The 13,354-nt window shown below is 45.6% G+C and overlaps 1 protein-coding gene across 1 annotated transcript in view; it reads left to right on the top strand.

The window, feature by feature from the left end:
- The window catches only part of LOC107111071 (retinol-binding protein 1-like), a 72,132-nt gene extending 59,143 nt beyond the window's left edge, over positions 1–12,989 (top strand). The window contains exons 4-5 of the mRNA XM_015411985.1: positions 10,411–10,512; positions 12,948–12,989. Of these exons, the coding sequence (XP_015267471.1) occupies positions 10,411–10,512; positions 12,948–12,989 (144 nt within the window). The remainder of the gene's footprint in view (positions 1–10,410; positions 10,513–12,947) is intronic.
- Positions 12,990–13,354: the final 365 nt, after the last annotated feature.

Genomic DNA, 13,354 nt, shown 5'->3' with positions numbered 1-13,354 from the left:
ATGTTTTAAACATGACACTGCTGAGGCACAGCGTTTACTTGTATGGCTTTGCCATTAACTCAGCTTCTCATGTAATCCATACAATGTACCTATACAAGCCATACAAAACAGTGACAAGTGCTTAGTTAGCATGCAGGAGTGGAATCTGAACTGGCTATAGATCCCTGGTATGGAAAGTAAGCACACACAGCTGCTTTGCATGTGTTGCATCACAGTACAAGACGAGGAGCCCATTCAGAGTTGCTTGAGGAAGCCCTTTACTTTCACAATATCATATTTGAATTGGGCCAAAGATGCTCTTAATTTAAGCTTTTATATTTATGCAAGAGGGGACCCGTAACAAAATGTTGCATAATGTGTTGTGACTACCTGAGCTAGGACAAAAATCTGTGAGCTGGAGACTAAAAAGCCATAGCTAGCTCACACTAACTCAGCTTAGAGGAAACTGGTGGCTGCAGTTCAGAAAAACCCCACAGTTTAAAAGTAATCATTTTTATCAGCGCTCTGCAGTTTTAATACCTTAAATCCTGGGTCAGACTTTCCACCAACAAGTAGCACTACTGTCTTGTCTGGTTTAAAGTTCAGTTTTTTAGCCCACATCCACTCCAAAACTGCCTTCATGCATTGGTTTGGGGTTTCTACATTCTCCTTGGGATCATCTGAATGCATGAGACAGAGTTGAGAGTTATCTGCATATTGGAGAAAAACCAGCCCAAATCTCCAGATGACCTCACTCAGCGGTTTCATGTAGATGATAAAGAGCACAGGGGATAAGATGGAACCTTGTGGGATCCTACAGGCAAACAGCCATGGGGCTGAACAACAGTCCCCCAGCACCACCTCCTGAAACCTACCCTCCAGGTAGGACCTGAACCACTGCAGAATGCTGCCTCCTAATCCCAGTCCATTAAGGTTGGTGCCACCTAATGCAGCTCTCTATCATGTTAGGTAGTTGAAGCTTGCTTTGTTATTTTCTGTTCTGTATGATTTCTGAGTAATGTGTTGGCAATAACTATTTTTCTTAATACTTTTGAATAAACTTAACATTTTATAACAGTCTGGTTCTTGTGTGCACATGCCCTGGGAACCCATGGTGTCTGACCTCATGTTGCCTTGACAGATACTATGATTGATGGTATTGAAAGCCACTGAGAGGTACAGGAGAATCAACAGAGTCATACTCCCTCTGTCCATCTCCTGGAGCAAGTCATCCACCAGGGTGTCCAAGCCTGTTTCAGTCCCATAATCAGGCCTGAAACCAAATTGGAAAGGATCCACACAATTTGCCTCATCCAGGAAGGCTTAGAGTTGTCCAGGTACTATTGCAGTCTGTGTCAAGGCTGAGATAACAGTTCCCTCTCTTAATGAAGCATTAATTACTTCTTGAGTGCAGTCATTCCTCCCAATTTAAGTGACCAGAAAGGGCAAGGGTCATACAAAAAGTTGATAAACTAAAAAGTATCCCACACAATTGGACAAATTGGCTCCCTGACTCTGTCACTTCTAATGTAGAGTCCACGGGGAATTTCAGACAACCAATATATTCCGGTACAGGAATGGTTCCCTAACAGTTTCTGGTCTGACATTTCAGACAGAACTGTTTTAGTAACGGTTCCCTACCAGAATATATTTTCACTTTCAGACAGAAACGCTTCTGTCCCATTCAGGAAAAGTGGCTGAAGCGTTTTACCTGTAAACTGCTTCCAAGAGGTCTTCAATTTCTTGTATCGTTTCTGAAGCGCGATTCCCCACCCTTTTTTGCCCATGCGGGCAATTTCCGTCTTTTTTTTTTAAAAAAAATCATTTTAGAGTGCTATAGCACTATAGCACTATAGCGCTATAATGCAACACCAAAACAGCAATATAGCAACCACATTGGAATACCTGGACTCCACTGGGATATATGAGATGGCTACATCTGCCACCTGGAAACAAGTACCCCATTGGATACAGCCTTCAAGGGGAGATCAGGGCATCAGTGATTGGTGAGATAGATGTTGCTAACCCTTCCATGCCCAAAGATGAGTCAGGGGAAGGTGATGGGTTGCAACAAGGTGGTTATGGAGACCATGACTAATAGGTCAGTAGCCTCTCCCACAGTCACACAAAACCACTGTAACCAGACAAGGCTACCACTCACCAACTTCAACCCACAAAGATAAGGGGCTTGCCTCCCTGCCCTATATACCTGACCCAGCTCTTTACCAGTCACTTCCCAGCCAATCGCCTTTTGGCATGGATGGGTGCACATCAGGCTGGGTTAGTGTCACGACAGAGCCAGGGGGCCGGGCAGAGAGGGAGAGTTTACAGTTCAGTCCGTGAGTCAAAGCCAGAAAAATCAAAAACAAGCAGAGCCTGCATCCCAATACACAAAGCCAAGCCATAGTCAGAGCGTTACCAAGGGTCAGAGTCCAGAGAAGCGAGTGCTGAATGTCAGGGTGCAGAGCCGAGGATCAAGAGCCAGAGAGTCATCAAAACGCGGACTGGATTCAGGAACCGGGAAGTCAGTCAGTACGGGATCTCAGGAACAGTGTCAGAGGTGCAGAGCTTCTGATCTGAAGGACTAGTTTGCCAGCACGATTTGCCAGCAGTCAGTGACCTGTTCAAATAGCGTGTTGGGTCGTTAACTCACTAGCACTGCCTTGTGAAGTCCTTGATTCTGCTAGAACTCCGGGCTCATTGTTCTCTGACGGCGCAAGCATGCCTCCTTGCATCTGGTTGCCATGTCTCAGCGTCTCTGATTTCTCAGCCGGTCAACAGGTGGTGGAGAATCAGGTGGCATACTGCTGGGGCCAGGCACTGCCTGATTGGCTTCGGGTGCAAGCTGTCCTGGGGTTTGGTATTCATCCTCTCCAGCACTTAAGTTTGGCAAGGACTCTCGTGCCTCTGATGATGTTAAAGGCATGGAGTCCTCCATTTCAGAGCTCCCAGGTGCCGGATCGGGGGCAGGCATGACACTATCCCCCCCTCAGACCCCCCCATCCCGAGGGCTGGGTTTGTCAGGGCAGGAGGCATGGAATTGCCAGACTAAGTCAGGGGCATGAAGATTGGGGGCAGGTTCCCAAGATCTATCATCAGGCCCATAGCCTTTCCAATCCATGAGATATTGAAGAGTACCTCATTGAAGATGGGAATTGAGGATCTGCTGTACCTCGTATTCCTCATCATCATCAACCAAGACAGGCGGTGGTGGTGCAGGTGGTGTGCCCCGGTTTGAATCAGGAGGGGACGACAACTGGATTAGGGAACGGTGAAAGAGAGGGTGGATCCGGAGGTGGTCAGGAAGTTGCAGGCGGAAGGCGTCAGGGTTGATCTGGGAGGTAATTCTGTAGGAGCTGATGAAACAGGCCTCCAATTTGCGAGAGCAACCAGGAGTACGAAGATACCGAGTAGACAACCAGACTAGATCGCCTACATGTAGAAGCGGTCCTTCCTGCCGCTTGCGGTCAGCCGCAAGTTTGTAGGCGTCTTTAGCTTGTTGTAGTTGCTCTCGGAGAAGATCATGCAGTGCTTATAGTTCTTGTATGTGGTCGTCCGCCGCTGGGACGTTGGAGGAGGGACTAATAGCGGAGAAGAACCACGGATGATGTCCACAGTTCGCTGCGAATGGTGTTGTCTGGGTGGAGGTGTGCACTGCATTATTGTATGCAAATTCAGCCAGCGGTAGTAACGAGTACCAGTTATCCTGATGGTAGCTGGTGTAGCACTGGAGATACTGCTACAAGGTGGCATTGGCTCTCTCTGTCTGTCCATCGGTTTGGGGGTGATAGGCAGAAGACAGATGGATCTCGGTTCCCAAGCCAGTGTGTAAGGCCTGCCAGAAATGGCAGGAGAATTGTGTGCTGCGGTCGGAGATGATACTGGTTGGGATTCCATGTAATCGGAAGACATGGTGCAGGTACAGGAGGGCGGTTTCAGCCACAGTCGGAATTTTAGCACATGGAACGAAGTGTGCCATTTTGGTAAATGAATCCACTACCACAAAGATGCAGGTGTGTCCTTGGGACCAAGAAAGGTCGACAATAAAGTTCATTGACACAATGTCCCAAGGACCAGATGGAGTAAATAAGGGATGTAGTAATCCGGAGGGTTTGGTGGGGATTGTCTTTGGCATGGCGGCAGGTGTCGCAGGAGCTTACGTAGCGATTGACATCTGCCCAAACTCGAGGCCACCAGAATTCCCGAGTTAACAGGTGAGCGGTCTTATGGCGCCCAAAATGTCCAGCAGGAGGAGCATCATGGGTGAGACAGAGAACTCGAGCACTAAGAGGCCCCGGGGGAACATAAAGACGGTCACGGTAAAGCAGGAGTCCATCTTGGGTGGTTAGGTCTCCTGTAGCACTTTGCTGAAGCTCTTGGAGGTGCTGTTGTGCCCATGCATTGGTAGCTTGGCCGGTCCTGATGCCATTGGCTAAGGATCATGGACAGGTAGGGGTGGTGAAGACCGTGGGTGGCAGAATAGTGGTCTCTGGAGGTTCCTCTCCTATAGCGGGTGCATATTCTGGTTTTCGTGATAAGGCATCCACCTTTTGGTTTTGGGTATGAGGGATGTAGGATATCTTGAAATTAAAATGAAAAAAGAACAAAGACCAGCGGATCTGGCGTTGATTTAACATGCGTGTGGATTGTAAGTGTTCTAGATTTCTATGGTCTGTGAGGACTTGGATCAGGTGATGAGTCCCTTCAAGATGGTGTTGCCAGACTTTGAATGCGGCTTTGATAGCTAGTAACTCCCTCTCCCATATGGTATAGTTGTGTTCTGCTGGCGTGAGCTGGCGGGAGTAGTAGGCGCAAGGTTGTAAAGCTTGGGTGGGGTTGTCTTGCTGAAAGAGAATGGCCCCTATGGCGACACTGGATGCGTCTGATTCCACTGTGAAGGGGAGTTGGGGGTCTGGGTAGTGGAGCAATGGGCCAGAGGCAAAGTGGGTTTTTAAGGTGGTGAAGGCATGTTCATTGTCCATTGGAATGGTTCTTTTGGCCGAAGTAGACATGTCAAGGGTGTGGTCAATGCTGCATAGGATGGAATGAATTGGTGGTAATAATTGGCAAAGCCAAGTAGTCGTTGGATGTCCTTTCTATTCTGAGGGGCTTGCCACTGAAGAATGGCTTCCACTTTCTTTGGGTCCATCAGGATTCCTTGTGGTGATACGATGTGGCCCAAGAACTTGACAGATTTCAGGTGAAAGGCGCATTTTTCACATTTGGCATATAGTCCATGTGCTCGGAGGTGTTGCAGCACTTGTTGTACATGATCAGTATGCTGGGTCAAGGAGGCGGAGTATACCAAGATGTCGTCCAGGTAAATGATAACGAACCGGTCCAATAGATCTTGGAACACATCGTTCATGAAGCGCTGGAAGACTGCTGGAGCATTGGTCAAGCCAAATGGCATGACTAGATGTTCATATTGACCATATCTGGTGCCAAATGATGTTTTCCATTCATTGCCGGCCTTAATGCGCACTAAATTGTATGCACCTCAAAGGTCAGGTTTGGTGTAGATCTGTGCCCCTTTTAGACAATCAAGCAGTTCAGGGATCAATGGAAGCGGGTAGCAATCTCAGATCGTGATCTTATTCAGTGCACGGTAATCATTGCAAAGGCGGAGATCCCCTGTTTTCTTTTTAACAAATAAGACAGGAGATGATAAGAGGTATGTGGAAGGCCGAATAAATCCACATGCCAGGTTTTTCTCAAGGTAGTCCTGAAGGGCTGCAAGTTCAGGTTCTGCCATGGGATACAAGCGGCCCATGGGTAGCAGAGCATCTGGCATCTGATCAATGGCACAGTCATAAAGCCGCTGCAGGGGCAGTTCATCTGCCTCCTTTTCGCTGAAAACGTCTGCAAAGGCTTAATAAGGTGTAGAGAGAAGTGAAGCAGCAGCCAGTAGAGTGACTGATGATGGTGGTTCAGGGTGGACAATAGGGAACCAGTGTTCAGGGTGGCTGGATGACAGGAGCGACGAAGAGTGGGCATCAGGAAACTGAAGTTCTTGGTGAACCAAATCTACTTGTGGGTTATGGGTTCATAGCCAGGGAAGAACTAAGATGACAGGAAACCGGGGCAGTCTCATGATATCAAACTTTAATCGTTCTTGATGTTGGTGGACCCATAGGGTGAGAAGCCGAGTTTCGTGGACCACCGGTCCAGAGCAAAGTAATCGTCTGTCAATGGCTTTGACTAGAGCCGGGGTCTTTTTTTCTTGTGTTGGAATGTCATGTTGTTTTACAAAGAGGAGGCCCATGAAACAACAGACTGCCCTTGAATCTAGCATGGCGTGGTTAAAAAGCCATCTGCCATCGGGGAGTTGTAGTTTCACAGGCACCAAGAATGGTGCTTGTTCAGGAAATGAAGAGCTGGAAGTCCCTGCTATATGCCCCAAGCCCGAAGGTCCGCTCAGGCCTGGGGCAGCTCTTTTACCTCCGGTGTGGTTGCTTCAGGGTGTCTCCGCTTAGCGGGGCAGCTGGAGGGAAAATGCCCTGCCCCCTCCACAATAGAGACAGAGGTTTTGGGTGCACCATCATGTCTTCTCCTCGGGAGTAAGGCGTGGTCAGGCGACTCCCAGCTACATAGGTTCTCCTTCATTACCAGGAGTGGAGGGGCTGGAAGAGCCAGCCCATGAGGGTGGTCGAGAGACACTAGGCATAGTGGAGCTGTGGCTTTTACTTTGACAGCGACTCTGGAGTCGGCCGTCGATGCGTAAGCACAGATGGATGAGTTTCTGAAGGGTCTTGGGTCGTTCACTCCGGGCCAGTTCGTCCAAAACCTCATCAGACAAACCTTCAGTGTACTGATCCATAAAGGCAGACTCATTCCAGGTTAAATCCTGGGCTATCAGTTGAAACTCGGTGGTATAATGAGCTACAGATGCTTTTCCTTGCTTGAGAGCCCGTATTTTTTTATTAGCAGTGGCTGCCTGTACAGGATTGGCATAAGCAGCAGAGAAATGGGCTTTGAAACTGGGGTAATCAGAGAGTAATGGAGAAGCCCCCACCAACAAGGGAGTAGCCCATTTTGAAGCTTGTCCTTTAAGTAAACTCAAAATAAAGCAGACCTTGGTTTTATCTGTAGGAAAGTCCCAGTTATGGAGCTCTATGTATAGTTCACACTGAGCAATAAAGGCAGGGAACTTGTCTACACTTCCACTGAAACGGTCAGGTGGATTCACAGGGCAGTGTGAGGGTGTCGCAGCAGCTGCAGCAGCAGCAGCGGTGGTGGCTGCTTGATTTTGGAGGGCAAGTACCGCTTGGGTAAGCTGCTGCACTTGGTTAATCACCCCCGTGAGCTGCTCAGACCCGCCTGCTGCTCTGTCCTGCATAGTGTGGACGAGTCAGTTTGTGGTGCTGGCAATCTGTCATGACAGAGCCAGGGGGCCGGGCAGAGAGGGAGAGTTTACAGTTCAGTCCGTGAGTCAAAGCCAGAAAGATTTTAAAAAATGCAGAGCCAGTGTCCCAATACACAAAGCCAAGCCGTAGTCAGAGCGTTACCAAGGGTCAGAGTCCAGAGAAGTGAGTGTCGAATGTCAGGGTGCAGAACCGAGGATCAAGAGCCAGAGAGTCATCAAAACGTGGACTGGATTCAGGAACCGGGAAGTCAGTCAGTACGGGATCTCAGGAACAGTGTCAGAGGTGCAGAGCTTCTCGTCTGAAGGACTAGTTTGCCAGCACGATTTGCCAGCAGTCAGTGACCTGATCAAATAGCGTGCTGGGTCGTTAACTCATCAGCACTGCCTTGCGAAGTCCTTGATTCTGCTAGAACTCCGGGCTCATTGTTCTCCGACCGCGCAAGCGTGCCTCCTTGCATCTAGTTGCCATGTCCCAGTGTCTCTGATTCCTCAGCCGGTCGACAGGTGGTGGAGAATCAGGTGGTGTACTGCTGGGGCCAGGCACTGCCTGATCGGCTTCAGGTGCAAGCTGTCCTGGGGTTTGGTATTCATCCCCTCCAGCACTTAGGTTTGGCAAGGACTCTCATACCTCTGATGTTAAAGGCACGGAGTCCTCCTTTTCAGGGCTCCCAGGTGCCGGATCGGGGGCAGGAATGACAGTTAGCAACATCTGTCTCACCAATCATTGATGTCCTGATCTCTGGCTTGAAGCCTGTATCCAATGGGGTACTTGTTTCCAGATGGCCATCTCATATATCCCAGTGGAGTCCAGGCATTCCAATGGGGTTGCTATAGTGCTGTTTTGGTGTTGCGTTATAGCGCTATAGTGCTATAGCGCTCTAAAATTAACATTTTTTTTAAAAAAAAAGATGGAAATCGCCCACGTGGGTGAAAAAGGGCAGGAAAAAGTGGTGCAGTCTGAAATGCCAAACCGCTTCAGCGATGGCTCTTTACCGGTATTGGAAAGGTTTGTGTGAAATGGCAGCCCTGTACCGGTTTACTCCAAGATGGATCAATAACGGCTTAAAACCGGCTTAAAAAGGGTAATGTGAAATTCCCCCAAGTCAGAACAGATGTGAGAGATTTTATCTGCAAAGTGGTGAGCAATACAGCATGCCATTGAGCAGTCAGCCTCCTCCTGCAAGCCTCTGACCATCCAGAACACTTCTGCTGGCCTACAGTGTGCAGGTGGTGGGAAAGTGTTCTTTCTTTGCTGTCATCATTATCATGGAATATACTTTAAAATCAGTTTTGCCCATGTCCTATCGGATTTGGCCTACTCATCTTCCACTGTTGCTTTATCTGTCTCAATTGTCTTTTTGTTGTCTGCAGCCCCTTCATAAACCAAGGGGCTACCTGGTTGTCCATGCCAACTGCCCAGATCATTTCCTCATTCTGGAGATCAACCAGGGCATTGGGTGGATCATCTTAATAAATCTCCCACCCTTGCATAGTTTTGGTTTCCCTGTAAGTCTAAACCCAAGCAGGTAGTGATTTGCCTGTGATAAAGAAACCATCATCAATTTCTCCACCCTCAGAAAACATTCATCCTACCCAGAACAAAATACCAGATCAAGAATGTGACCAATACGTAAGACCAGTTAGTACCTGAGACAGGCCCATGGTTGTCATGAAGGCCATGAAATTCAGAACTCTTCCTGCCAAAACAGCCTTGGCATGAATATTGAAGTTCCCCAAGACAGCCAGCCTAGGGGCCCTCAACACCATCCCCGAGACCAGCTCTGTCAGCTCAGGTAGGGAGACAGGCAGCAGGGTGGGTGGTTCATAGTAGAATCCCCATCCTGTCCCTCAGTCCCAGCATTAGCTACACAGCCTCAAAACCAGTAGCATTCTGGATGGGGCACTTGTAAACTACAGCAACTCTGTGCCTGACAAACCTATGCTGATGTATCATGAAGTGCCCTGGAGAGCACAACTGAGAGAGATTAACCCCTGAAGTAACTGACGTCTTTGTGCTTGGATTTTAACCAAGTTAATCCCAATGAAGGCATGGAAACTAGATCCCCTTCCCTTCTTTTCTTTGTCGTTTATGTAGTATTATAAAAAAATTAAAAAATCCCCTCCGGGGGTCTTTAAAAAAAAACTAGATCAGTTTAGAGAGCCTCAACAAGTACTTATTTTCAAAAGGTCTGAGGGTCATACTGTGCATGTATAAATTGTATAAGTAAATAAGTAAATGTAAGAGAAAAGAAGGAGGAGGAGATTGGATTTATACCCCACCCTCAATTTGGAGTCTCAGAGTGGCTTATAAACTCCTTTCCCTTCGCCTCCCCACAACAGTCGCCCTGTGAGGTAGGTGGGGCTGAGAGAGCTCTGACAGAAACTGCTCTTTTCAAGAACACCTCTGACAGAACTATGGCTTGCCCAAGGTCATCCAGCAGCTGCGAGTGGAGGAGTGGGGAATCAAACCTGGTTCTCCCAGATTAGAGTCCACACACTTAACCACTACACCCAACTGGCTAAGAGGGCCTTTCATTGTTGATTGGTTGGCAGTTGAAGTAATTTTTGAGGTGAAAATAATTATTTTATTCTGATTATTTTACAACTTTATATTCTGGGTTTTAGAAAATTGATGTATTTTAGAAAACTCCCTTCACTGGAGCAAACGGGCACAAGCCTTTTAATAAATAAATGCATTTATTTAAGAAATAGTTTATACTAACTTACTAACTTTTTGATATCTTAAAATGTTTAGAAGAAAGGGGGAAGGGGGCCCATTTGCTTACTCCTGGAGACTATGGGAACTGTATGGACAAAAGCTTAATGAGACAGAGTCTGCAATGAGAAAAATAATCAGGTCGCATCAAGTATAAAAGCTGGCAAAATCCAACCCATTGTTACTTTAAAGAGATGACAGCTCATGTGACCTGCCACCTTCTTCTGAGAGCAGTTATGCCTGTGTTCCTTCATTAAATATTGAGCTCTATTTCCTAAAGGAAATTGAATTTATGTGCACCTAAAAGACGAAACCATCTCATGCTAATTAATTTTATGTCTGTTGCTAGACCTGTGTGACGTGGGATGGAGATAAACTTCTTTGTGTTCAGAAAGGAGAAAAAGAAGGCCGTGGATGGACCCAGTGGATTGAAGGAGACGAAATGCATTTGGTAAGGACATGCAGCATTCTCAATATAACTCTCATCTGTCTCCCTCCTCCTATTATTCGCTCATGCAGCTAAATGCAATAATCCACAGCTTGCTTGCTTATTACATTGGCTAAATCTGGAGTAATTAAGTTTTGGTGTTGTGTTTGATTTACATTTATTTATTTTAAGTAAGTATACACCCCCCTTTCTCCCAATAATTGGGACCCAAGGCAATCATTTCATGCGGCGTCATTAGTTTTGCATGCTTCTTTCATAAATAATGGCAGTCTAAATTCAGTATATATTTATATTAATTGTCCATTTCCCTGCATATTGATTTGATCTGCTTACACAAGAGAAAGTCTGTAATGGAAGTGTCCTTGGTACATGCTGTGATGTCAGCAATGTGTGAATGGAGGGCATTTTTGCATTCCAAACTATAGGCCAAAAGTGGGAAGAATCGCTATTCTTCTTTTAAGGTTAGAGTTATTTATAGCTTTGGAAATGAAAGTGAACAATTCAGTTTTGAAAGTGTCATTTTCTTTCTAACCATTATTTCTGACTTTCCTAGATACTAGCACCTAATAAAGTTTATGACTGCTTCTTTTCCAAGTAGTTTATAGCACTGATGAAAACCCTTTTCCCACAGGAGGCTACAAAACCATCTCTGAGAAGTTACTGCCTTCTAAATGCATGTTACCAGTTGTTTAGGATACTACCTTTGTAAACATCCCAAAGACTGGCTATAGGCACTGGGGTTGAAGAGACAAATGCAGCTATTAAGTCTGATATTCCTGTATTACTGATGGTAGTATTGGAAAGTGAACCAGTGTAGTTTAATGGAGTGAACCTGGGTTTGAATTATGCTCCAGCCATTATAGGGTAATACACAACTTTTTCTCCCCAATCTGTAAAACAGGGACACCAACCCTAAGGACATTCACCAGGAAATACATCCCACTGTTTTGAGTAGTAATTGTTTCCAAGCAAGTGAACTTAAGATCTCAACCATTCTCTATAAATTAATGGTGGTACTATTGAAGCAATTTAACAGTTTAAGAAAAATGATGTCAATAGTTGTGGTTCTGGGGTTATTGTTTTTTTTGCTAGTTAATACAAATAAATCCTTATGGTAGCCATTTGACAGGAGTCGATTATGTCTCGTCTTCATTTGAAAGGTTACTTGAAACTTGCCTTAAATCCTTCCATGGAGTTTGAACAATTTTGGCAACCCCCAGGAACTTTCTCTTGAGGTTTGTGGCATGACCTGTTTGCTGTGTGCCTGTGGTCTTGAGTGCCCACAATGATCTATGGCTGATGAAAAATGCATAGATCTGCATCCAGGCAGGGGACTGACTAAGTAAGTTATAGTCCCTTCTAGTTCTAAAATTATAAGATTCTGGCCTTCCAACTTGATTGATCTACAAAATTTATGAGCTGGTTCTCAAGGACTTCAGAGTAATGTACAGCATAACAAAACATCCAACATGTCCACCCTGATCTAACAAAAGAATGAAACAACCAGATAGGAGACTTGACCTTCAAATATATTTTCAGTACGTAAAACAAAGTGCCACCAAGCATAAAAAATGGACACAGGCATGAACAACTTTTAAAAGCATACCTAAAAGCTATAGAAAACAAAATGTGGTTCACCATTCAGTGGAACAACAAAAACACAGGGCCAGTTGAACATCTTGAGGGAAGGCATTCCAGGCTTCTAGGGCTGCTGCAGAGGAGGCTGTGCTGTGCGCGGATGCCGCCTTGGCAAGATGGCCCTTTAATCAGGTCCTCACCAGCTAATCTCATTGGGAGAAGGGTGCTATACAGACGAAAATGCAGGACCAGACCTTTAAAGACATTGTAGGTCAAAGTCAGAACCCCAAATTTGCCCTGGAAAAAAACATGGAGCCAGTTTAGTTGACTTAGTATTAGTGCAGTGTTCTTACTGGCTAATGCAAACTGGTAGGTTAGGTCACTGGACAATTTGAGCTGGGTAAAACCAAGGGCACAATCATTTTTTTCAAAATATTTTGTCCTTTTTGTTTACATTTTTAAGAGAAGAGGAAAGAGGGATAAAACCAAAAGATAGTCATGGAGAGAGACAAGGTGAAAGTGAGAAGATGGTGAGAAAAGCAAAAAAGTCTCAACAATATGTAATACAAAAGATGATTCTACATAACAAACTGTGGGGTAAGGTGTGTCTTGAGTCTGAAAACATTAAAGAATAGTGTGGTAAGGGATGGGTTCATGCAAGTATGCTCACTTAATTATTGCAAAGGTTTGAACTTTCAAATCACCACAAATGCAATGTTTTTAATGGAGTAGGTCTGCACAGTAACATACAGTCATCTTATCATGTCCATATATACATGTGACAAGCCCTGTTGTGAAAACATGTGTGAGCTTGATAAACCCAGCAAATCATGATTAACAGTCTCATTGTAAAACTAAAGGTTGTCAAGTTACCGGATTCAAAATTGGAGCTGCAGACCTAAGGATACTTTTCTAGAAGTAAGCTCCTTTAAATAAAATGAACTTGCTTTGGAGTAGGCCTGCTTAAGATTTCTCTCTTGGTATTGTGATTGCAATTTGATACAGTTGCTGATTTTTTGCGCCATTATAGCCCACTTGTAAAATACAAAGTAGCCATATGACTTTGCTAGAAAATTTCACATAATTAAAAAAAAAGGAATTACGTCAGATATTGTACTAGTGGCTTCCGGTGGCAGGGAACCAACAAGACCGCCTGATCCCGCAGCTCCGACTAGCCCTCTGACCCCCTCATCAAAAACAGCGATCCATCAAACAGTTTTAGCTCTAGCTACATGGAGACTGAATCGGATAACTCTGGGCAACTCAG

Source organism: Gekko japonicus, unplaced genomic scaffold, assembly GCF_001447785.1.
Source record: "Gekko japonicus isolate JY-2015 unplaced genomic scaffold, Gekko_japonicus_V1.1 scaffold676, whole genome shotgun sequence".
Lineage (NCBI taxonomy): Eukaryota > Metazoa > Chordata > Lepidosauria > Squamata > Gekkonidae > Gekko > Gekko japonicus.
Note: the sequence above shows the minus strand (reverse complement) of the source record. Positions and strands in the feature narration are given on the sequence as shown.